Source organism: Plecotus auritus (genome assembly GCF_963455305.1).
Source record: "Plecotus auritus genome assembly, chromosome: 8".
Taxonomy (NCBI): domain Eukaryota; kingdom Metazoa; phylum Chordata; class Mammalia; order Chiroptera; family Vespertilionidae; genus Plecotus; species Plecotus auritus.
This window is the reverse complement of record NC_137782.1, coordinates 165,049,557-165,075,965: the sequence shown is the minus strand read 5'-3', so window position 1 is coordinate 165,075,965 and position 26,409 is coordinate 165,049,557. Positions and strand designations below refer to the sequence as shown.

Below are 26,409 nucleotides of genomic sequence, written 5' to 3'. Positions count from 1 at the left end.
CTTTTCTGTTTTCTGGCTAATTGGGGGCTAAGTCTAACTTACTCCTGGATATAGTACATGATTATCTTTCACATAATGAGTATAGGAGCATTTGTTGAAAAAACTAGTAAGTTGAAGAAAAAAAAGATACACGAGAAGTTAACTCACAGTAGCATTAACTAGCATCTATGCAATATAAATGGAAATGAAGTGGGTTAGTGAGAGGAGAAATGTAGGTGGCCCAAAGTAATAAAGAAAGCCTTCTTTTCCATTAAGGTAGAATTTTTTGTCATCTCCACCCCTCCTTCAATTTTGACTTTATTTTAATATATCTACTCTCGTTTTCTATCCTCGCTTATTAGCTACTTCATTTTGTGGTGATTTTCCTAGTCTCATTTTCAGGTTATTTTATAGGCACTTCATTATTTCATTACTTTTAGCTTCTTGCTTCCTCTGTCACCTCTCTGTCTGCCTACTGTGCCCATTCTATCGATTTTCTTTTTCTTTTCACGCTACAGTAGTTTCAAGCACTTCAGTTGTACACAAAATTTAAAGTAAAAAACAGATTTGGTAGCCTCACCAAGTGAATCCAATTTACTTGTGTTGAAATGTAGACCCATAGATTTAAACAGATCAGTTCAGACTATAGACTGAATATAATAAGTCTAATATTAATTAGTTTAACATAAAAAGCAGATGTGCTTCAAAACACTATCAGGTTGCTCAGCTGGAGTTCTCTAAAGCCTGTATATATCAAAATGTAGGTTATTCATTTTTTTCATGCCTACTTTTCAATGCCTTGGTGTGAAACTTGTCAAAATCTTGCTGCAAGTACTAACAGTGGAAGTTGTAAGAGTTTTACTAAATAAAATGGGACTAATTCCTTAATAATGTTAAGATAAAAAAGACAATGACAGGATGTGTGATTGTTATTGTTTTAAAATTTGTTTTTGTTTTGAGATATGTACCATTTAGTGGTATTTTGTTTTACGTAAGTAAATACATTTGATGATTTGACTTGGTTCTTTCTGACTTACTAAATTGTTATGTAAATGCTATCATCTTTTAGTCCTTTTAACATTAAAATAAATGGTATTTTAATTGTTGCCAATTATGAGCTTTTTAACAACTGCTCTTTCCCTTTTTTCACCTTTTTTTTTCTATCATTTTTATATGCAGCCAAATGATTTTGACTGCTGCTTATAAAACAAAGAGCTACTTATGACCATTCTTTCTCATTCTTTTAATTTGATAATAGAAAAATTCATTTCAAAGTAATACTTCATTGTCTTTATCTTACAGAAAGCAAGTTGCCTGATGACTTGGCTAAGTAAGCCAGGGGTAAAGACTAGAAAACAAAAATGAGCGATAGTCATTCAGTACATTAGAGTGAATGTGAAGTGCTGGCTGTTTCCACCGTTATCTTTTGTTCTCATTATTTTGCTTTAAGATAATTTGAGTTTATTATATTTATAAGACCTTATAAGTAGATGGTATTTATTATATTTATAAGACCTTATAAGTAGATGGTATTTTTAATTTTTTAAAATTGAATCTATTTTTAAAACAAAGTTGTATACTAAAGACATTGTTCTCTATGCCTTAGTTTCCAATCATTGATTTATTATCTTTTTTATTTTACTTCTTAGATGGATACTTTCTTCTTTTTGATGAGGACCAACTGTAGTGTATTCATTATAAGAACCAAGAGTTAATTATAACTTATTTGAACTCTTTATAGTCTACCCTGCTTAACTTATTACAAATTTATTTGAAAATTCAGATTTTCTATCTCAAGGTGTTATTTAGAAGGTAAAATAATTCCAAATGCAGGTAGTATACATACTGTTTGCTTCCTTTTAATATCTGTATTCATTGTTATTGAAATAGTCAATGAATATACATCGCTGAGGAAATTCATCTGTGACAGCAGTCATTCTCTTTATGTATTTTAGCCAGAATTGGTTTCTGTTTTGGTAGTTTGTGGTATCCGTTTTTTAGATGTGAATTTAAATTATTTTCTGAATCTGGTTTTATATTCTGTATAAAAATAGGAATCTCTCTAAGTGTGTAAGCATTAAGTACTCAGTCAGGGAAGGAAATATAGTGGTAGAAATGTACACTTACTGGATTTTCTTTGTGTAACAGCACGGAAAAGAGGCGCAGGGAGCAAGAAAATAAATACTTAGAAGAGCTAGCGGAGTTATTGTCTGCAAACATCAGTGACATTGACAGCTTGAGTGTAAAACCAGACAAATGCAAGATTTTGAAGAAGACAGTCGATCAAATACAGCTAATGAAGAGAATGGAACAAGGTAAAAAACAACCCATGGTCCTGGCTGATGTTGTTAAGTGGTTAGAGCATCAGCCTGCAACCGAGGGGTCTCGGTTTCAATTCCTGGTCAAGGCAACATACCTGGGTTTCAGGTTCGATTCTTGGCTGCCTGTGAGAAGCAAATAACTGACGTGTCTCTCTCACATCGATGTTTCTCTCTCTCTCCCTTTCCCTTCCACTCTCTCTAAAAAGCAATGGGAAAAATATCCTTAGGTGAGGATTAACACCAAAAAACACAAAACATGGCTTCGTTATTAAAGACACTGACAATATGTGATTTTATTATTAAGAAATTGCATTGACCTTCGTAATTTTATTAAACATTTTTGTTTAGATTCTCTTTATTTTAGAAAGTAAATCTGAGAGCCTTCTTGTCATAAGAAAGTGGCGTATTGGAAACTGGTGTCTTGGGAGGTTGTGGGACCCAGTACCAGGGCGCAGCGCCAGGGGACACACATACCGGTGAGAGATCTGAGGCTCTGACAGAGCGCTGAAAAGCAGTAACTCAATGATGGGAGAATCCTTCCACCTGAACAGTGAGCCTCTTTCTGCCTGGATCCTGGGAAAGCCCTGATGTATTTTTATGGTTTATATACTATCTACGTTTGTTAGGGACGCCACACCAGAAAATCCCTGGGCCGCCACCAGAAACAAAAGCAAAGCACTCCCACACCTGGCCACATGGGGCTCCCAAAGGAAACGTGCTGCTGAGGGATTTTACTGTAAAAACTGATGTAATAGGTGAGGGAATAACCTACAGTGAGTAAGAGCACACATACAGTAACCAACAGAAGGACTAGACCCAAAAGAACTTCAGATGAATAGACGCGGTGTGAAAAGACTATAAACAAATATGTTTAAAATGAATGATACGATTCTGAGATTTTAGAAGTTGGAAAATGGCTAGTGACAACTAATTTAGCAGACAGGAGAAATGGGTATGGTGAGCCTGTAAAGGGGACAGCCGCCAAGAGGCACATGGCCCCTTCCCTGCTTAGTGGACTCCAAACCCTGACAGCCTGGCTCACGCCCCTGCGTTGAAGGTGGGAGGGTTCCTGCGGGGAATTGAGCATCCAAAGGAACAGCACATGAACACTGACAGTTGCGAACGGTCCCCACATGAAAAATATCAGCTCCCTGTCCCCCCCGCCCCCCCACTCTTCACACAGCTGCCAGGCACTTTAGTTCTTCACTCTTTAATACGAATAAAAATCTCAATACTTGGGGAAAGCCTATAATATAGAAGAGAACAAACAGGAAAAAAGTAACTCAGAGACAACACAGAGAGCAGAAGAAAGCTTAAAACCAAACAATCCCTTAGAGACAAAAGGAAAACTATTTTATCCATGAACCAAGAACAAAATGCTATAAAATGAAACATTCGAAATAAAAATAAATAACCTAATTAAAAATGGACAGGCGAATAGACATTGATCCAAAGAAGACATATAGATGACCATTAAGCAGCCCTGGCCGGTTTGGCTCAGTGGATAGAGCGTCGGCCTGCGGACTGAAAGGTCCCAGGTTCGATTCCAGTCAAGGGCATGTACCTTGGTCGCAGGCACATCCCCAGTAGGGGGCGTGCAGGAGGCAGCTGATCGATGTTCCTCTCTCATTGATGTTTCTAACTCTCTTATCCCTCTCCTCTCCTCTCTGTAAAAAATCAATAAAATATATTTTTTAAAAAAAGCAGCTCAAGTGCCACCTCCCTGGGAAGCCTTCCCCGTCACTTTGGTCACACCCCGGCACCGAGAATCTAATGGAAGTAGACTGTCCCAGAAAAATGAGTGTTCTCAAAAATCATTAAACATAATTCCAATGGATTTTACAACTTCTGGGGTCCCAAGTTAAGAGTTCTTGCTGCAGAGGACCAAATGGGTACCTCCTACGTAGTCAGCAACACGAGAAAAAAAAAAAAATAGATGACCAATAAGCACATGAAAAACATTGCTCAATGTCATAGCCATCAGAGAAATGCAATCAAAACCACACTGAGAGAGCACTTTACACCCACAAAACAATAATACAGTGTTCGTGAAATCGTACATGTGTGGTTTAAGTATTAAACCATGCTTGGAAATTATTATCGTGACCTCACAGCACTGAAGAGGAGGAATGGCGGCAGAGCTTCGCTCTGTGTGCAGCATTGTGTTAATTTACAAAGGAAAGGCCTGAAGCAAATGATGTTAACATCGGTGAAAAATGAATGGTAACTATGTGAGTGGATGCTATGTCATTTTCTATATTTTTTGGAATATTTAAAACATTTCATTTTTTAAAGTAAAAAAATGAATTGCAATCCTCAATACTATATTTGGTTTTTGGTGAACTAATTCATCTGACAGATTGGAAACTTTTACTTAAGTATGATGCTGCTTTAATATGATGGGTGGATTTTTCAACATCATCACACAAAAGAATTTCAAAGCACTCTAGTAGTTACAGTTATACCAATCAGATCATCATGACAGGAATGTGAAAGGTTAGTTGTTCATGCAGACTCCCCAAATGAAAAATCCTATCTTCACTTTCTCTTCAGTGGCAATTGATCAGAAAAGAAAAAATGAAAATAATTATTCTTTTACAATTTATCCATTTCTTAACATTTTTGGTGTAGACTTTTTTAAAAGCTATAGAATTATACCATTTTTCTCACTGTTGGAACACTGGACTTTGTAGGTCAGAATTCAAGTCCTCCTAGTGCCACTAATTAGTTACTACATTATTTGGAACGCATTACTTAACCTTTGTGAATTTTATCTTCTATGAAACAAGTATAATTAAGACTAAATGTGAAAGTGCCTAGGTCAGCGATTTTCTACCGGTGTGCCACAAAAATTTTTAAAACATGCAATACCTGTTAGTTAGGGGTACTGACCTCTTCCCCCTTAGATTACCAAATAAAGAAATGACAACAGTCGACACAATAGTAACCATCCAGTGTGAATGAATCAAAATCATACCTATTTTTTGTGTGTGTCAGATCGGCAAAGAATATATTTCTTGGTGTGCTGCAGGGTTTTAGTAATTCATTAATGTGTGCTATGAGATGACAAGGTCGAAAATCACTGGCCTGGATACTAAATGCATATTATTTGAATCTGAAATTAGGTGAGTCTGTGTCTTCTTAAACTTGCCGTTATAGAAATAAGCCCATTTTGGATGTGTGACGTTTTGGTTCTTTATTATAGAGAAATCAGCAGCTGACGATGAAGTGCAGAAGTCAGACATCTCATCGAGTAGCCAAGGAGTGATAGAAAAGGAATCCTTGGGGCCTCTTCTCTTGGAGGTAGCTGTTCTCATTGACCAGAAAGTGATCCAACGCTCTGTTCTAGCCAGTTTGGGGGTTTTTCTTCGCTTGTATCTGATAACCCGTTAATAAATTATAAAACAAAGTAAAGTTTTAAAGAACTTGGATATTTACTTTATTTTGGGAACTATTTTGTTACTATTTCAGAATTAAACGTTAATAATGATCATAAGACATTTTCATAAAGGCATTCTAAATAGTGAGATGGAAAACAGTTTCTTTTTTTAGTTGGGAAACTAAAACAAAATTCTTTAGCTAGCTTGTGCTATCTACGTGTCTACTATAGAATTTCGTCTTTGAATAAGGGACGCCTCATTTTTTGCAGTAGGTGTTTTCCTGAAAAGCTTTCTGACTAAAAATTTGTTAATTGTTTTTGGAAACATTGTAAGAGAATGTACTATTTTAACAGCCTTCTATCAAATTTTTTAAAGTAAAGAACTTTTAAATGGGAATTACTCCGTAACTGCTTTGTAATTTCACTCCTGCTTTTTCTGTTTAATCTTTACTCCCTCTATTCTCAACACAGATGTTTTGTTTACAAGTGTGCTCATCACCTTAAATGTTCACTCTCATACATGAATGTTTAAAAATATATGTATGTGTATGTACACACTTATTCCCCACAGTGTATCCTCTTCTATCTCTGGCCCTAATTTTAACATGTATTATATTACATATATAAAGTAGAGCTATAGCTATAGACAGACATAAAATAGATTCTTCTTTCCTTGTCCTACCTCAAGGCCCTTTTTCCTGGTGAAGTGTTTCTAACAAGCGTGTATGGGTCTCTTTATTTTCTAACTTCTTCATGCATATTTTCCTCTTGCCCTAATTATTTCTGTGTCTTCGCATTAACCATAATTCCTTCTACCAACGCTGCTGATGTGAGGACATTGTCAAAACTCAATTCTTGCTTTTCTGGTTCCAGAAATATTATGTATTCTCTTTGCTTCACCTTTCATCTCTAAAGAGATGACACCCAAATATATACTTCTTGCTTTAACCTCTTCCCATACTCCATTTCGGTACGTTTAACAGGCTGCTCAACATTTTTGGCTCTCGTGTTAGCAACTTCTCCCCTCAAAGTCTAAATTCTTTATTTCTCCTCCATGTTAGACAGTACTTTGGAACATTAGGCTATGGGTTTTAATGATTTTTATTAGGGGAATGAGCACATATTTTTTAGAACTGTAAAATATAGAAGGCATTGGATGGTGGATAGAAGCTTCTCTCTAAGCCAGTGCATGCATACACACGTAAGTGGGAGAGGAGGAAGCTACCGCATGTGCTGGACTCTGATTTTATTTTTATTTTTATTTTTTTATTTTTTTTTTAATATATTTTATTGCCTTTTTACAGAGAGGAAGAGAGAGGGATAGAGAGTTAGAAACATCGATGGGAGAGAAACATCAATCAGCTGCCTCCTGCACACCTCCTACTGGGGATGTGCCCGCAACCAAGGTACATGCCCTTGACCGGAATCGAACCTAGGACCTTTCAGTCTGCAGGCCGATGCTTTATCCACTAAGCCAAACCGGTTAGGGCAGACTCTGATTTTTTTTATTATATTCTTTTCACAAGCCATTAAACATGACTGCAGTTCAGAAACAATGTTGTAACAAATATAGTAAAAATTTTAATGGTAGAATCTAAGTGGTGAATATATAGATGTTCACTACAAAATTCTTTCAACTTTGCTATAGTTTGAAAAACTTTAATATAAGCTATTAGAGGAAAATAAGTTAAAGAAAGAAAAGTACTTTAGGCTCATTTCCCACTTCTACCCCTCATCTTCCCCCCTGCTTGGTCCCTGTCACTGTCCCGCCACTTGGTTACACGTAGGCCCTTCCCAGAGACCTGCTCCAGCCTCGCGTTTACTGCTCATCTCTGCTACTCTGCAGGCTGTTAGTAGACTAGTCTTTTCATATCTTCTAATTTTTCTATGAGAGTTCTACCGGCCTTCTTGGTGCCCTGAGTTTAAAACTAGCCTAAGAATCTTCTGTCTCCTTTCATTTCATTAAATACTCATTAATTTATCTTCTTCATGTAATGTCATTTACGATCATGAATAAATATAAGGTATAGAGAGCCTTGAGGTTTCTGGAGTTCCTGTAGGAAAATGTCATTTTAATTCTAGTTCCACACGTTCTTCAGAAACCACAGAGATCAACAAGGAGAGCAAAAAAAAAAAAAAAAAAGATGGCCCACAAGCTGAATGCAGAACAACTGCAGACAGAATACTGCTATTGCTGCTTTAATTTATGGAAACATTTGTTATTGCTGCATGAGAAAGGTCCACCACACTTTAAAGTGAACAGCAATGACAGCAAAACATCCACTCAAAACTACAAAAAAAAAACAAGGTTTTTTTAGCTGATGAAATTATTACCCTGAAAACCACTATGAATTAAAGGGAAATTGTAACACAACATTACACACGGATTAGATGTCATTAGGCAAGCACTTTCAAATGTGAACACAAAACATCAAATTAAAATTTTCAAAAACTCAGAGATATATTTAGGTTCTTGACTCCAACGAGCAAATACTAATTTTTATTCTTGAGCTATAGATATATGAAACAGAGACTGTCCAGTAGAATTACTAACTTTTACTGACTTCAGAGTTGCCTTCACGGACAGCCTTTTCTATTCCTCTTCTCTGTCCTCCAACCCCATCCTCGTTGCCTTAAACTTGGTAGAGTCTAATCCAGGGAAGCCGAGAAGAAGTGGTAAAAGCCACCATGAGATTGTCCATTGCATCATCCAGGCTGCAGGCTAGAGCTGCACTGTGTAGTAAGTTAGCCACTGCCACACGTGGCTGCTCACAATTAAATAAAATAACAAATTCAGAGCTTCAGTCTCAGCAGCCACTAAAGCGCTCAGTGCCTACATGGGGTTAGTGCCTACTGTACTGCAGGTACAGAATACTTCCAGTGTTGCAGGAAGTTCTTGTTTACAGTATTGATCAGGGGGGACTTGCTCATCTAGAAGATCTGCACATCTAAACGTGTCCAAACATTCACCATAATATGAGAAATTCTCACCCCACAACTTGTCTCCCCACCACCGTTTTAAAACATAAAATTTAAGAAGTAACATGGATTAAGAATGAAGGTATTTTTAAAAAAAGAATGAAGGTATTGGAAGTACTTTCACCACATTTAAAGAGACAGTGGTATTAGAATTTATTATTTAACAAATACCTGTTGGTCCATGGTAAATACTCATCAGTACAGGCATTTTTTTAAGCCCCTCATTCCCACTGCTCCTTGTTGTCTAAAGTCTGTTGCCTCCTCTTCCGAGCTCTGTGTTATATGGCTCTAATGCTTCTCATTTTCCCCTGACCCCCCCAAAAAAATTCTGGTTTTGTCACAGGGTCTCCCTACATCGTGCATGTACACCCACGCTTCCTTACCTTGCTTTTTACCATCCCTGCATTGCTGTGTGGCTCTTGGGCACGTTTGACTACCCACTCCCTCTTCCTTAAAACTCTTCCCTTAAAAATCTTACATATAACGATCACCTCTCTTCTCTGGCTATTCCGTAACCTCTGTCTCACATTTCTCTTTCTTTGCCTTCCTCTTATGTTAGCATCCTCCAGGGTTCTGGCCTTGACTCTTCCTTTTTTTTTTTTTTTTTTTTTTTTTAATTCTGTGCGCATTTCCTGGGAAGTTGGGGATCTACGTCTCTGTCTATATGATGTACTGGTGTGTATGTGTGCACATGTATATGTGTATATAAAACATCAGTTAGGCCCTAGCTGGTTTGGCTCAGTGAATAGAGCGTTGGACTGCGGACTGGAAGGTCCTGGGTTCGATTCCAGTCAAGGGCACATGCTCCGATTGTGGGCTCGATCCCTAGTAGGGGGCGTGCAGGAGGCAGCCAGTCAATGATATTCTCTCATCATTGATGTTTCTCTCTTTCTCTCCCTCTCCCTTCCTCTCTGAAATCAATAAAGATATATTAAAAACAAACAAACAAACAAAAAACATCAGTTAGGATTCTCTGGATTCCAAGCAACAGACAACAATTCTGACGAAATTAAGTAAATGTGAATTTATTGGAATGCTATTTGGAAATCACAGAACCATGCTTGAAAACAGGATGAAAACAAAATATCTTAAGGAGGCTAGAAAGCCAAAATCATTCAAATGGTCTCTGAGAAAGCCCTATTTGGGCTGTACCCTGCTGCTAGAATGAATGTATTCCAGCCAGGTTCGGTCTTTTTGTCATTCTCGGCAAGGTTCACAGTTAGGCACAAAGTCTCCCAATGGCCTGGTTAAGAACCCTACAAGATTTTATTTAATAGGGAACAAGTAACTCCCCAAAGGAAATCAGGTATTCTGTGAAAGGAGAAAAGGTGATGGTAGTTAAAAACAAAAAAACCCACACAAATGATACATGTACTTTTAAATCGAAATGATCTCTCTTCAGAGCATCCCTTTCATTATATCCTGCTGCCCTTTGAACATCTTTATCTGAATGTTCCTCAGTCATTTCAAATATAAGATTTCTAAAACTAAATTCATAATCCTTTTAACTTCCGTTTATAAAAAGGAAAAGTTAAAAAAGGACAAGACTAGATTCCCCCCCTGAGTCCCTTTACTCAGGGAAAGGCACTTATCTACCAGAACCCTAAAATCATTAGTGAAGAATCACCCCAAATGCTTGTTCCCATAGGTGCTGCAGGTGACCAAGTGCCGTTTGTTCTGCTTCTGTCAAATTCTTGGCTTCCACTGCCATTGCCTTCATTCAGGCTCTTATTTGAACTGGACTATTGCGACGGAGTTCCTTGCTTCCCAGCTCCACACCACACCCACTGCCAGAAAGATCTTTGCAAAAGTAGATTATGTCACTCCTCTAAAAATGGTGCCTTCAAGAAGATCCCCGTTGCCTTTAGGACTAATTCCTTATTTTTGTTGTTGCTTTTCCTTGAAGCTTTAAAAAAAAATTCTTTTTAACTCTTAAATATAACCCAAATATTGCAAGTACATACAAAGTGATTTTTTTTTAACCTCTGAGCTGTTTCTTCTGTTTTGAATGTCCTTTCACCTCTCATTCACCTGAGTTACAAAATTAAATGTGTTATTATTTGGAAAATATCTGCTAGGCAGCATATTATCATTACCACCTGTCTCATAGAAAAGGTCAGCAAATTGGGACACTTGTCTCTCTTAAAAAGAAAATTAGTAGCCCATAAACATTGTTAGACAGCTCTTTTAAGAATTTGTCCCAGATAACCAGCAAACGCCTATGTGATACAAAGGATTTTTCTCTAAATACAAGATTCTGTAAATGTTCTACTTTGTAAAGGTCTTGTTTTTATTGCTCATATACATTCTCTAGCAAGTAAACGGCAATATGTTTCAGTAAATGGAAGGATTGTAAATAACTAAGGGGCCACCATCCACCTCTGTATTCTGGATCTTCTCTTGGGATTCCACAGTTTGTGATATGTGACTGTCAGTACTGAATGAGGTACCAGGGTGTCGTTATGTTTATTAAGCTTAATTTCTTCCTCATGCTTTGAATTACACTGTAAGTGGAGGTTCTAACTTTTTACTACACCCCTATGGGTTTTCTGTTCCCCTTGGGGCCGTACATCTCCTTTGGAGGCCCTGGCTCTATCTCTGCGATCTGGGCCTCCTATGCACTGCCACGCTCTCCCCTCTGCCTAGACTGTTCTTCTCTCTTCCTTTTCCCCTCCTTGGCTGTTCCTTTTATAACCAAGGTCGGGGTCTATAAGGAGCCTTTCTTTGCCCTCCTCCTGACCCACCCCCAAATTAAGTATCCTCCTTTGTTCATAGAATAGTCTGTGTATGTCTCTGACACTGCATTCATCCCTGGGATTTATTATGTTTATGTCTCTCCCTCTACCATAAGTTCTTTAAGGGTAGAAATGAGTGCATAGGTCATTCAATTCAGATCTGCTACCATAAAATGTCTCTCTAAGGAAGAAAGTTGACATATTCATTTATGCCTACTTGAAACATTAGTGTACTGTCTGTTTAAAAATCCTGTCCTTAGGGGAGGGGGGGTTAGAGAGCAACCAAAGGACTTATATGCAGGCATATTAGCATAACCAATGGACACAGACACTGGGGCGGTGGGGGCTTGCTCGGGCTGGGAAGGGATGAGGGAGGGGGTCAACTGGGGAAAAAGGAGACATATGTAAAACTTTATAGACAATAAAAAAAATTGTTAATTAAAAAAAAGAATCCTGTCCTGTCCACAGAGAGCATGCAATGTAAATCTTCCATTCAGCCCCACTCCTTTTTTTTAAACTTAACATATATTGCTGACCTCTTTTTTAATACAGAAGAATATATATTTATTTTTCTTTTTTTAACCTCTAACCTCCCCCCCCCCTTTTTTTTTTTTTTTGGTCTTGCAGGCTTTGGATGGATTTTTCTTTGTTGTGAACTGTGAAGGGAGAATTGTATTTGTGTCAGAGAATGTGACCAGCTACTTGGGTTACAATCAGGAAGAATTAATGAATACCAGTGTCTACAGCATACTGCATGTGGGGGATCATGCAGAATTTGTGAAGAATCTGCTACCAAAATCACTAGGTACAAAGAAATGTATTTTTTAAAAGAATATGAACTCCCTGTAGATTCTCTTTATGCAAATATATTATTTACCTAAATATAAAATATAATAATATACTAGTATTATTAATATAATACATGGTATTATTCTAAGAAATGTATGTTATCATGTATTAAAATATTTTAAAATTTAGTTTCAGTCTGAGATGAAAATATGAAGAGGGAAAGCCATCAAATAGCTGATGGAGAGCATCCCTTTCAGCCTCTTCCTCCAGATTGTGCCACAGGATTGTGACAGTAATGGGAGGCCGAGCAGAAGCTTCCACTTGAAATTCCCTTTGTTTTCCATTTTGATTATGTCCAAGGAAGAGAGAAATGTGTATCCCTCCCACCACCCTGCTCCAAGAGAAAAAGGGAGGAAGGAAAGAAAGAAGGGAAAGGAAGGGAGGGAGGAGGGGGGATATACTATCATATTATGTACTTACTAAAATCAACATTTTTGGATGTAAGTGGTTTCAGCTCAGGAGTCCCCAGAATGATTGGACGAGTTGTTAAGTGACGAAGGAGCCTAGCTTAGAGAATGCATAGGGTCTGATTTCTAGCCTCTCTGTTCCATTCCCTAAGCCATGTGCCTACTCTTTAGCCTATATTGCTCCAAAACTAGAGGGAGGACCTTGGCTAGAAATTCTATATAACTAAACCAAACATGCAAATAAAATGTTATCCATAGCTCTTTATTTTCCACATTGTTTACTTATTCCTTCTTTGAAAAGAGTACTATAGTAACGGGGCCTGAAATGATAGTTTTTATTAAAATCACTGGTCTGGTATGTGAATTGTCAATGGGTCTTTATGTGTCTTGTAAAATTTTAGAGTATAAATGACTTTAGAGCTAATATTGTGGATTCCTTTATTTTAAAGATGAGGCAAGGATTAAGTAATCAACCCAAACCTCACCACTAGCTCATAGCAGAACCAGGACTCCTTACTCCACTGTAGGTTTGTTCCAGGATTTCCTCTAGCAGCTACAGAGTGATGAGATCGTAAAAAAGAAAGAGGGTCAGTGGAAATGGTGATCTGCCAAACAGAAATTCTTTTCTGAAATGTATAGACAAAAAAAAAGAAAGAAGAAAGAAAGAAATGTACAGACATCTTTTCTAAAATTCTAGATTCAATTTTCTTTTACTGATTCAGGTGACATTTCTGTTTTAATGGTCATTTTTATGTAATAACTTACTGATGACCCACAATATTCAGAGTATTATATAAACTGTGAAAAAATAGTTACAAGAAACCAAGGTTGTTCTCTATCTATTCTAAATATTTCATTTAATCACAGACTCCTTTGAGACACTTTGAATCCAAAAAGGTGCACAAGCCCATCCTTAAAAGTTCACACCTGCCAGGTTAAAACTTCTGCTTGACAATGGACCTAAGGTTTTCAGTCATTTTTTATTGCCAGATTGTAACTGGAAACAAAATGGAAAAGCTTGTTAACTGCTGTTAAATTTGAGTAAAAGGGCTAGTTAACTATTAATTTTTAATTTTTGTCTCTGTATATGAAGAATGCTAATGAATTAGGGTACTTGTAAGGCCTAGTCATTGAGAGGGGAAATCCTATACAGTCTCAGAAATTTTACAGTTTTCAAATTGGTAGACATTTACATTTGCTAAGGAAGATAAATATCCTGTTGCCTCAGGATAACATTAGATCTGAGGAGGTCTGTCTGTCTTTTAATCTGAGTACCTAATTAAATAGATGGCGAAATGTGTCTTTTGTATCTTCAGATTTTGTACTTTTTCACTTATTCACGGGGATATAATCAATTTCTCTTCCGCAGTAAATGGAGTTCCTTGGCCTCAAGAAGCAACACGACGAAATAGCCATACCTTTAACTGCAGGATGCTAATTCACCCTCCAGATGAGCCAGGCACGGAGAACCCAGAAGCTTGCCAGCGGTATGAAGTAATGCAGTGTTTCACTGTGTCACAGCCAAAATCAATTCAAGAAGATGGAGAAGGTAAAACAAAGGGTGATTTTAAGGTTTTTAGTTGCTTTTTCCATGGCTTTCAGGAATAGGGAGGTAATTGATTATAAAAACTGCCTTCTTCAGATAGCATTTTTGGTTACTGTATTATAGATCAAAAGGGCTATTCAACTTGCTATGTATTTCTTAATTTTTAAGAAAAAAAAATTGCTAACATCTATAATCACCCCTTTAAAATGCCCCCAATTTCTCAATGTTAAGCTGGCATTCCTAGGAAAATGTCAAATTCGTACCAACTTGCTGCCTAGAAATAAGAGATGTCGCCAGCTGATGCCAGTTGGAAACGTACCAGATGCAGCAGGCTGTTGAACAGCTCTGATTTTTTTCGAGTTTCAAGTTTAGAGTGCAGGGAACACTGGAGAATAGAGTTAGCATTTTTGAGGCCATACAAGGTAATTTATAAAGAGAAAGCTTATGAACAGATGAAAACACAGCCGAAGCTCTAATATGAACATGGCATCATCATGGCTTTAGTTAAATATGTGACAGGGGATGAGTTTTCCATGTGAACTTAGACTGAGCTAAGTTAAGAACACCACAAATTGGAATCTGGAATAAGGACCGGGGAAGGTAGGAGATGAGAAGTCAGTCAGATGCAAAAAAAAAAAAAGGCTGTGTACTAGTAGGTAGCTGGTCTCCCCAGGGAATGAGTGCCATGATCACCTGGGGACTTTCTATAAAATAAACATGCAAGGCTGCTTTATATGAGAAAAGTTCATATTTAGCCATGTGATGTTGCACATTCAAAAAATTGGGAGCTGGAACTTTGAAAATTATAGATCTTACAATATAAAGTCCTGTGTCAAAGGCAAATTATGCTTCTTTAGAAAGAGTTAAATGTTTTTCTCCTAGGATAATTATTATCTGCACAGAAGTAGTTTTGCTTAGATTTAAGCAACACAGTAAACTTTTAAATACATTCTATAGTCAATTTCTTATAGTCATCAGTACTTAATGGCTACAAAAATTAGTTTTTTTTTATTCTTTTTTTTTTTTTAAAGAACATTTGTTTTTTTATTGATTTTAGAGAGAGCGAGAGAAAGTGAGAGAAACATTGATTTGTTGTTCCACTTATTCATGCATTTATTGGTTGATTCTTGTATGTGCCCTGACTGGGGATTGAACCCGTAACCTTGGCATATCAGGACGATGCCCTAACCAACTGAGTTACCAGGACAGGGCTTATGAATAATTTTTATAGCCATTAAGTACTGATGAGTATAGGAAATTGACCATAGAGCTGTATTTTAAAATTCACTGTGTTACTTAAATCTAGGCAAAACTACTTTGAGTTTTTATCATCCAAGCACATGAGATGCATCAGTCTCCTCTAGTTTCTAGTTTGTGTAAGAACAGTCAGTGGGAAGGGATTACTTACGCTAACTAGATCTCTACCTGGAGCTTCCTGGTTTGGGTTTCCAGCAATTTTATTTCTAGCATTATACTTTTATATAGAGTGACTCTAGTATTGATTGTGTCAGATCCTATAAAATGTATTACTTCTATAAAAACTGATAATGTCAAGTAATCGATTGTGAACCATTTTCTACCCTTTTCTTCATTTTCCCTTTCTTGTTTTGGGCAGATTTCCAGTCATGTTTGATTTGTATTGCACGGAGATTACCTCGGCCTCCAGCTATTACGGGTGTAGAATCCTTTATGACCAAGCAAGATACTACAGGTATTAACTGCAAAGTTAAAGAATGTTCCATCAGTATTAATGATGTCGGCTATGCTTTTAAAATTAATTACATCCCAGATTTTGTGTCCGTCTGTTCTCTGCTTTTCCATTTATGTCTGCTTGTCTTACACAGAAAACACTTTAAATGGTGGTTTTGATGTTGTGCATTTTAGATATTATAATCATTATTTTTAACTCTTCATATACCTATTATAAATTATTTTTCATAACCATGGAATAAAGTTTTTAAAGCTATTTGGCAATGTAGATTTAAATATATATATATTTATAAATGGATACAAGTATGGTGGTTTTAATATTATGCTTAAATGTATCTGGCTATTTTTTTCTTTATTCTTTAAATTTATTCAGCACATAATTTTTGAATACCTAGAAATACCTGTCACTATGTATGGTTGCTTAAGAGTGTACACGGTTGAGCAAAAGGCAATGATGTAATTACAAATCATGATATGTCTTATGATGGAAAAGGTGTGAGATGGTGAGGTAAGCTAATAGGGAGGACCTGTTTAAAATCAGCTGGTTAATGAAGACCTGGCTGAGGAGCTGATATTGAACCCTTAAGTTTGAGGTGGTGCCAATTATGTGTGTTGGGAGGGAATGGTGGGGAGGGGCACAGGGCAGAATAAGTGCTCCCGATTGAGGAGACAGCTGCGGGGACCCCAGGAGGAGAGGAGTGTGTTAGAAGAACTGAAGGAGGGGCACGAGAGCCGCAGGGTGAGGAAAGGTGACAGTGCCTGAAAATAACATCTTCTTTTTTTTTTTTTTCTTTTTTTTTTTACTGAATTTTAATAATTTTATTAAACTTATGGGGGTAGCGTTGGTTAATAAAATTATATAGGCTTCAGGTATACAATTCTATAATGCATGGATTAACCTGGAGAACATTATGCTAAGTGACATAAGCTACTCAGATAAGTCCCATATAATTTCATTTATATATGGAATCTTTTTTTTTAATTTCTTTATTGATTAAGGTATCACATATTTGTCCTCATCCCCCCATTCCCATCCAAACCCCTCCCCACGCATGCCCTCACCTCCCTGTTGTCCGTGACCACTGGTTAGGCTTATATGCATGCAAGGCCTGCTTCGGATTTGATTTTCATCAAAAACAAATTATTATTGATCTTTAAAAACTGTAAAATATTTTTCATGTTGTTTAGTCTTCACTCTAGCACATCACGTTTTTATGTTTTTACATCAGTTATATGTTTCACTCACCTCTTTAATAAAGAGAGAGATCATCTCTACTAAATTTTATTCTTTGTGAAAAGTTTAGTTTTAATGTACTTTTTCATCATTACCATTGTTTATAAGATCCTCTTACAATATTTACGTCCCAGAAATCTAATATTCCGATGTTGTATGCTTTATTATTGTGTTTTTAAAGGTTTATTTCCAACTGCTCTTACTAAAGAGTAGGTGGAAATAAATTACCAAAATAGTATATTCATGTCTGCTTCTCCTTCCCAATGAGTGATTCACTCACTAGTGTGTAGATAGAGGGCAGGATCCAAAGAGCAAGCCAGAGGCGTCTGAGCTGCATTAGTCCCAGCAGCTTCAGGTCTTTACGGTGTGACTTTCATACTTGGCTGGAAATGAATTTTAGAACATTACATACTAGTAGGTAACACACTTGAAGGCTAAAACCATTTTTCATTATCATGCCACAGATATACTTTGTTACCATAGGTACTAAAAATTAATAGTGCTTTTTAATGCTTTTTTCCATTATGCATTTGGGGGCAGAATATTTCTGAGAAGCGGCTGTTCATTTTGAAATACAGATTATTTAGATCAAGAGGCTGTCATAAATGTAAAATTTTATTCTTTGTACAGGTAAAATCATCTCTATTGATACGAGTTCCCTGAGAGCTGCTGGCAGAACTGGCTGGGAAGATTTAGTGAGAAAATGCATTTATGCTTTTTTCCAACCTCAGGGCAGAGAGGCGTCTTATGCCAGACAACTATTTCAAGAAGGTGAAGTTTTCTCTCAGTTATTTTCACTAACTTTTCTCTTTACTAATATTGAATAACTTATATGGAATTTATGGCTTGATATGTATTTTCTCCAAATTACAGTTTTTGCAGTAATCAGTTTTAGGAAAGGAAGAAATGGGTAAGCAAAGTAATTCATGAGTGGATCCTGAATTTTGGGATGTACATTTATAATGACTAGGATATCATGTGGTGGTCACTCATTCATTCGTGCATTCATTCATTCGGCAGACATGCGTCAAATTCCTCACATGCATAGAATACTATGTAAGGTGGTAGGAATACCGTGATGTTTAAGAAGCAGGGTTTTGGTGTCAAAGAGCTTAAATGGTATTAGGAGAATATTTGACAGTTTTAAAGATCAGTGTGACATGGGCTATAATATAGGCGTAAACAAAAGAAGGAAAAATTTAATTATGACTTGAAGAATCAGGGATGGCTTCAGAGAGGAAATGGCGTTTTTATCTGGCTTTGGTAGATATTCCCAGCAGAACAGGCATGTCCAAAGGGCTTCTAGATAATATCGAGATCTATATTGTGAATGTTTTCTTCATGACTGTTACAGTACCTGCATCTCCTGACTCAGGTTAAAGTTTCAAGTTATAAGTATGTCATACAACTAATAATAATTGAATAGATGCTGCATCATAGTAAGCCTGTGGGAGTATAAAACAAGTATATTCTCTGCCCTTAAGGAACTTAACAGTATTATAGGAAAGACAGGGAAAATTGTCTTAGAATTAAGTCCAGAAAGTTCATAGAGATTCTGGCTAAAGAGATTTTGATGCACTTAAAAAATATTGCCGTGTAATTATGGTAGTTTACTGCCCCTTTCACAATGTAATTTATTCTCCAAACTCTAAGTAAACATTTTCTTTGGAAAGAGACTCTCTGCATGGCTATTCCTGAAAAACAATTTAAAAATATTTTTCATTATTCCATCATCCTTCTTGATGTTAACATTTTCCCATAATATTAGGTTTCCTACGTTTACAGATGATTTTCCATTCATTTCCATTCAACTGCTTCCTAATGGTATGGAGGAAACAGCTTACCCCCCCTTTTTTTTTCCCCCAGGAAGCCATCTGTATGAATCTCACTGGTCTAGTCACTAGCATCCTACAGACTAATGGTTCTCCAGTGGGCCTCTTACTAGACTGATAGCATCCCTAGAAATAATATTGCAGTGAATAGGACCAAGAATCTGTGTTTTAGAAAGTTCTCCAGGGAGTACTAAAGTGCAGTCGGGTTTGGAAAACATCACAGTTCACAACCAGTGCCATCCCCTGGAGGCCAGCTTTGTGACTCCCTTTCCCAAGAGTGGCACTTTACTTTTGCATAGACTTGAGACTCAGGGTACTGTTTCCACTACTGTCTAAAGTGCTGAAGTATATGATACTCTCTGATTTTTGCCTTAATTTTATAAATTGAGCCTTCTAAGACTTAAAAGACTTTTAAATTTTTTATTTTATTTTATTTTTTGCTTATAATTTATCTGCATTTCCACTAAGGCAAAGCAGGTCTAGATTATGATCTCATTCTCCAAATGATTGGGCTCCCCATAGATGTGATTGAAGCACAGCTTAAACAAACTATGCGAATTCTCTATAAAATAGATTGATTAAAGTTTAATAAGTAACGAATAATCTATCATTATCATATAAAGTGAAATAATTTAGAGTAAAATGTAAAGAATTTCTTCCCATAAGTCATTTCTTAATGTTCTATCTTCCCCCCTTTTTTAAGAAAAAAAAATTCCTCAGTAGAAATAATTTGTATTTTTTTTTCAGAGTTAAGTTGTCCAGAGTTCACATGACTCTTGATTCTAGAGTTTTGGAGATTCAGGACAACTACCAAACAGCAGTCATGGGTTGAGTAAAATACCTTTTTCAGATATTTTATATTTACCAGTATCTAACCTGATAAGAAAAATGAAACACTTACATGAGAATCACCCCTACATGGGAATGACCTGCTGAATTCAAGTCTCAGGTGAGGAACCAGATATCTTAAAAAGCTCCAAAGGTAATGCTTAAATACAGGCATACCTCAGAGACATTCAGGTTCAGTTCCAGACCACCACATTATAGAGAGGGTATCACAGTAAAGCAAGTCGTAATCTTTTTGCTAATGGAGGGTCCTACCTTCAATTTTTTAAAATAAATCTTTATTGTTCAGATTATTATAATTGTTCCTCTTTTTTCCCCCTATAGCTCCCTTCCACCCGGTTCCCACCCCACCCTGTGCCCTTACCCCTCCTCTACTGTCCCCATCCATAAGTGTACGATTTTTGTCCAGTCTCTTCCCGCACCCCCCACATCTCTTTCCTCCCGAGAATTGTCAGTCCACTTCCTTTCTATGCCCCTGATTCTATTATATTCACCAGTTTATTCTGTTCATCAGATTTTTTATTCACTTGATTTTTAGATTCACTTGTTGATATATATGTATTTGTTGTTCATAATTTTTATCTTTACCTTTTTCTTCTTCTTCCTCTTCTTAAAGAATACCCTTCAGCATTTCATATAATACTGGCTTGGCGGTGATGAACTCCTTTAGCTTTTTCTTATCTGTGAAGCTCTTTATCTGTCCTTCAATTGTGAATGATAGCTTTGCTGGGTAGAGTAATCTTGGTTGTAGGTTCTTGCTATTCATCACTTTGAATATTTCTTGCCACTCCCATCTGGCCTGCATAGTTTCTGTTGAGAAATCAGCTGACAGTCGTATGGGTGCTCCCTTGTAGGTAATTAACCGTTTTTCTCTTGCTGCTTTTAATATTCTCTCTTTGTCTTTTGCCCTTGGCATTTTAATTATGATGTGTCTTGGTGTGGTCCTCTTTGGATTCCTTTTGTTTGGGGTTCTGTGCGCTTCCTGGACTTGTAAGTCTATTTCTTTCACCAGGTGGGGGAAGTTTTCTGTCATTATTTCTTCTAATAGGTTTTCAGTATCTTGCTCTCTTCTGGCACCCCCATAATTCGGATGTTGGTACGTTTCAGGTTGTCCCAGGGGCTCCTTACACAATCTTCATATTTTTGGATTCTTTTTGCTTTTTGCTTTTCCAGTTGGGTGTTTTTTGCTTCTTTGTATTTCAAATCATTGACTTGATTCTTGCGATCCTCTAGTCTACTGTTGGATTTCTGTATAATATTTTTTATTTCAGTCAGAGTATGCTTAATTTCTAGTTGGTCCTTTTTCATATCCTCAAGGGTCTCACTAAATTTATCGGCCTTTTCTAGAATATTCTTGAAAAACCTTATAACCGTGGTTTTGAACTCTATATCTAGCCATTTGCTTTCCTCCATTTCTTTCATTTGTGATCTGTTTCTTTGTCTCTGCATTTTGGCTGCTTCCCTGAATTGAGAGAGTGGCTTTGTGTGCTAGGTGTCCTACAGGGCCCAGTGGTTCAGCCTCCCCAGTTACCTGAGGTGGACACTCTTGGTGCACCCCTTTGTGGGCTGTGTTCACAGTCTTGTTGTAGTTAAGCCTTGATTGTTGTTGGTATCACTGGGAGGAATTGACCTCCAGGTCAATTGGCTGTGAGGATCAGCTGTGTCTACGATGGGAGAACTTCTGTGCTGGAGACACCCTTATGAGATAAGACTTGCTTCAGTGGGGCTTTGGTGCTCACTGAGTCTGCCTCCTGAGTGTGTCCCTATGGATCTGAGGGGTTGTAATCTGGATGGTCCTACTCTGACCCCTGGGTACACTGGCTCTTGGATCTCCAAGGAGGTGCTAATTTAGCCTCTGCCTGAGGCCACCCAGCAGGAGCTATGGTGAGATCTGCAGATTCCTCTTCTTTGTTTGGGTTTTGGAGGTGCCCAGATGAGGCCCAGCTGTGAAGCATTGCAAGCTGCTGTGGGGCCTTGGGCCTTCTTTTGGATGTTCTGGGTCTCACTGACTCAGCTGCAGTTTGTTAGGTAAGTTTAGATTTCAAAGGACCAGGCCATTCATATGCAAAAGCCTCTGCGCTCAGCTTGGATGGGGCGGAGTCTCAGAGCGGAGCAAACAGCACTGGCTTTATGGGGCAGGATCTCAGGGCGGAGCAAACAGCAATGGCTTCCCGTCAGCCCTGCCCTAAGAGGCCCCTTGGTCACAGTGTCGCGTGGTACTCGCTGCAAGCACCTCTGAGAGAAAGCCGCCCTCGAGTTTCGCCCACTGCCAGACAGTCCAGTTTCTTCCTGTATGAGTCTGGGTTCCCAGAGTCTTGCCCGGAACTGGAGTTCAGAGCAGTTGGGAGCTTCTGTCTCCCTCCCACTTGAGAAAGTCAGCTGCGTACTCAGTTGCCAGCCCTGTCCATGCGCACACTTCCATACCTCTGCCTTTACTTCCGCAGCTCCTCTGAGCCTCAGTGTGCTTTTCTCTTTCCTTCTAGTTGTAGAATTTCCACTCAGCCAGCCTTCCTGTGGTTCTGGATGATGTCCGTTTTGTCTTTTAGTTGTAGTTTTGAAATTGTTGTGCGAGGCAGCAGTTCAGGTGTTTACCTATGCCAGTGGTCGGCAAACTCATTAGTCAACAGAGCCAAATATCAACAGTACAACGATTGAAATTTCTTTTGAGAGCCAAATTTTTTAAACTTAAACTATATTGGTAGGTACATTGTTATTAACTTATTTAGGGTACTCCTAAGCTGGCCTTTGCTAAAAACTCAAGGGGCCAAAGAGCCGCATGTGGCTGCAAGCCGCAGTTTGCCGACCACGGACCTATGCCGCCATCTTGGTTTCTCAGCTCCTACCTTCAATTTTTAAAAAACGCAATATCTCTGAAGCATTATGAGTGAAGTACAATAAATGAGATATGCCTGTACATCAACTTAAGAAATAGGGTTGATGCTGCTGCTTCACTTAGGGACAGTGTGAAAAGAGTGAGACAAAGTGTCAGTGTATCCTTGATTTTGTATAAAACTTTTTAAAAGCTTAAAAGTTTGTAAAATTCTACAATGATTAATTTTTAGGCAAGAAAAATTTGTTCTCCATCTGTGTTCTTTTTTTCCTGTCCAATAATTTACTCTTGGAAGATAGTGGCTGGTATAAAATCTTAATATGCATTAAAGGTTTAAGTTGGTTTTTTATTTAGTTTTTCAGCTGCTTTTGACAGAGAAGCTCATGGACTGCTTTTCACATTTCATTTTTCAGAATCTAATTTGAAAATGCATTTCAGCCAAAGCATATATGGGAACATCAGCATGAGCTAGGTTACAGCAATGGTTCTCCATTGAGATTAGGGAGAAATGGATATCAAGACCACTTGAGGAACTTTTTAAACTAGGAGAAGGTCCATGCAGGTGTATATCATTTGGAAAGGTTCTGAGGTTCTGTTCACTTCAGAACCATGCATTTAAAGAGAGGTTTAGGTTAATTGTGTCCCAAAGTTCATCTGGGCAAGTTGTTAAACCGGCTTTTTGGGCTCCACCCACACTACTGAATCAGAGTCTATAGTCTAAGATGTTTTCCTACCGAGAAGGTGGGAAATGCACACTAGGTTCCACAAGTTAGTCATAGCTACAACTAGAAATGATGTTTCCTGCTGAATTAAGTTTGGGAAATGCTTTAATCTCCCACTTTTGGGGATTCATAAGGCATATTTATGGAATTTACATTTCTGGGAAGTTCTACCATAACAATGACTTTGTTATCCAGACTTATTTTTCCTCAGAATACTTATATCTGCACATCAGTTAGCACTTAGGGAGAGTAGTGGTCATGGAAAATGTTGGGCTAGACAGCCTAGAAAAGTTACATGAAAGTTCTGTTTACCTATTATCAATGATATAATAGATCATTTGTCTTTGAAAGATGTTCATAATGTATTGTTACTTTGAAAAATAGCTTAAGAAAGCATATATGTAGAGTACGATTTTACCCTTATATATCTATTTATCCAATTCTAGAAGGTTCACAAAATGTTAACAGTGGTTATCTCTGAGTGATGGATTACAAATGCCTTTACTTATTCTTGCTCATTTCTCTATTATCTTAACTTTATAATCACAACATAATTTTAATGAAAAAATATTACAAGACAGTTGGAAGCAGTTTATAGTATCAAGAAGTTTGGAAGCATTGCTGTAAAGCATAAATACCCATATAAATGATTAATGCCCATAGATAGTGATTAATATTTAAGCAAGAATGTTCTTTGAGACTTGTGTAATGTGGATAATTCCATGGTCCATATAACAGACTTAACTTAAAATCTTTTTTATGTCATATTTTATTTAGAAAATTTAAAATATGAGTTACTTTTTTTTAGAAATGTTGATATACTAAATAGAGTTTACTCATTGGTGATTAAAAATCTTCATCCATCTAGGACTAATTTTTCCCTTTATCTTAACAGTTTTTAAAATTGCATTATTTCTGTACATATCTAGAGAGAAACCAAAAAGAAAAAGAAATCTCTACCAGCACTGACCTGTGGTATCCTGCCACACACGTTTTTAACCTGCCTATTTATTTAACATGGTTGTTGAGGTTAACTCAGCATCAAATTGGGTGGAGTAAAAAAACCAAGTAGCTCTATTTCCACAGCTGCTATAGCCAGAGAAAGCGGTTCCCTTTGCTTTGGAGCTCTATTGAGGCCTCTTCTGGGAGGGGGGGTAGCAGGGGTGAGACAACAAGAACAGTTGCCATTTTAAAGGTTCTTTGAAGAGGTGCTGGGATGTCAGTAATAATATTCCTTCCCACTAAGTGTTCTAAATTTTTAGAAAAGGACACAGAAGTCAGGGATCAAAATACTAGCTATATGCCTGGCAAAACTAGATCAGAAAACAAGGCCAGAACTTGTGATCAAAATGAGATTTCAGATAGTTTTGTCCAGGCCTAAACCTTGAAACCCACTTATGGGGATAATTTGGTTTGCAGAGCAAATGTTCATCCCAACAGCTCTGTAAACAATTGTGACTTCCTTCCTCATATCTTAATTCAAAAGATTAGTGATTGTTTTATGGGGTTGAAGCTATTGTTGTAAATGGTGTCTAGGGATCAGCTGAATGTGTATATGATTCAGGACATATATAATTTGGAACCTGCTTATTTCTTGTTGTTATTGTTTTTTTGGAGGAGGTGTTTATTCAGGAATATTCATTCAGTATCTGCTATATTCTATTCTAGGCTCCAGGCTAGATATTATCTCACAACTTTATTGGCTTCATTTTATTGATGATGGGCAAAGGTTAATGTGCATTATTAAGTCCTAAACTTGAAAAGTTCAACCCTGAATCTGACTCCTAGGCTCTTGATCCATGCTGCCTGCCTGTTGACCTCTCCATCTGAACAATTGAGCACTAGAAGAATTTGATTTAACTGGATAGTCTTTATTAGGTTCTAATTAAAGTTTTACTATATTTAATATTGATACTTTTTATTTCAAAGAGTGATGTGTGAGTTATGATGTGCTAAGTCTTATTCTCCACATTCTCATCTAAAATAAATAATCTACCTTCAAACATTAAAGTGTAACCATGTCCTTGTATCAATAGGGATTCTCCAGTTTTGGCATTTTTACTATTTTAGATATGGTCCTACAAGTTAAGGCAGCCCAATTACCAAAAGACCATTGATGTTTCTCTAGTCCACATTAAGTGTCTTAATGTTCCCATGCCTGAGTTTCTAGTTCTTCCTCAAATTTCTTATCAATAAATCAAGAAATTTGTCTCCACTTCTATTACAAAAGTAAGTTTAGATTCCTACAAGAGCAGACACATAAATTGAGACATAAGCATTAGAGAACATAGCTAAAAGTTAAAATCTATCCTTTAAGGAAAAGTTATGGTCAATATTACCCTATTTAGATGAAATTTAAGTTGAGAATCAATCAGCAAGTACTTACTGTGTGAATTTATATGCATAGCATCATAGTTCAAGATTCAGTGGAGAGTGGAAAACAAGAATGGGGCGTAAAACTTGCCCTTATGTTTATTTGAGCTGGAAAAGAAAAATAAGTGTGTAAAAAGTTATCTACCTCCTACAGAGAGATACAGAATAAATGTTTAGGAAGCAGTGAGAAATAAGGTTGGAAATGCAAGTCAAAGTCAGATTGTACAGAGCTGTGCTGCCAGTATGGGAGCCACTAACCACATGAGTGCTTGAAATGTAGCTAATGTGACGAGAAACTGAATTTTAAATTTTATTTAATCTTAAATTGAATTAGAACACGTGATTGATGGCTACCATACTGGACACTTCAGTTCAGTGGTGAAAAGCCAGTGAGGGTTTCCCAGAGATAGGAGATTCTAAAGAGCAATGGACAGTGGTGAAGATAAAGACAAAATGACATATGCAAAATAACATGACATATATTGTGTCTTATCTGGCCATTTATATAACTGTAGCTTTATCATTATCCCAAAAGTTAATTATCTCAAAAGGCCACTTATCATTATTGTATTTTCCAAAAAGATATTAATCAGGAATTGTTAATATTTTTTAGGGTTTGCTATTGCAAACATTTACTTACAATCTTACACAAAAATTATTAGTTTTC

The 26,409-nt window shown here is 37.1% G+C and overlaps 1 protein-coding gene across 5 annotated transcripts in view; it reads left to right on the top strand.

Annotated features, from left to right (window-relative positions):
• Positions 1-26,409, top strand: part of NCOA1 (nuclear receptor coactivator 1) — a 175,322-nt gene that overhangs the window by 96,434 nt on the left and 52,479 nt on the right. For all 5 annotated transcript variants that reach the window (XM_080683458.1, XM_080683456.1, XM_080683460.1 and 2 more), the window contains exons 5-10: positions 2,128-2,294; positions 5,506-5,603; positions 12,021-12,198; positions 14,019-14,198; positions 15,811-15,906; positions 17,770-17,910. In XM_080683458.1, coding sequence (XP_080539584.1) covers positions 2,128-2,294; positions 5,506-5,603; positions 12,021-12,198; positions 14,019-14,198; positions 15,811-15,906; positions 17,770-17,910 — 860 coding nt within the window. The remainder of the gene's footprint in view (positions 1-2,127; positions 2,295-5,505; positions 5,604-12,020; positions 12,199-14,018; positions 14,199-15,810; positions 15,907-17,769; positions 17,911-26,409) is intronic.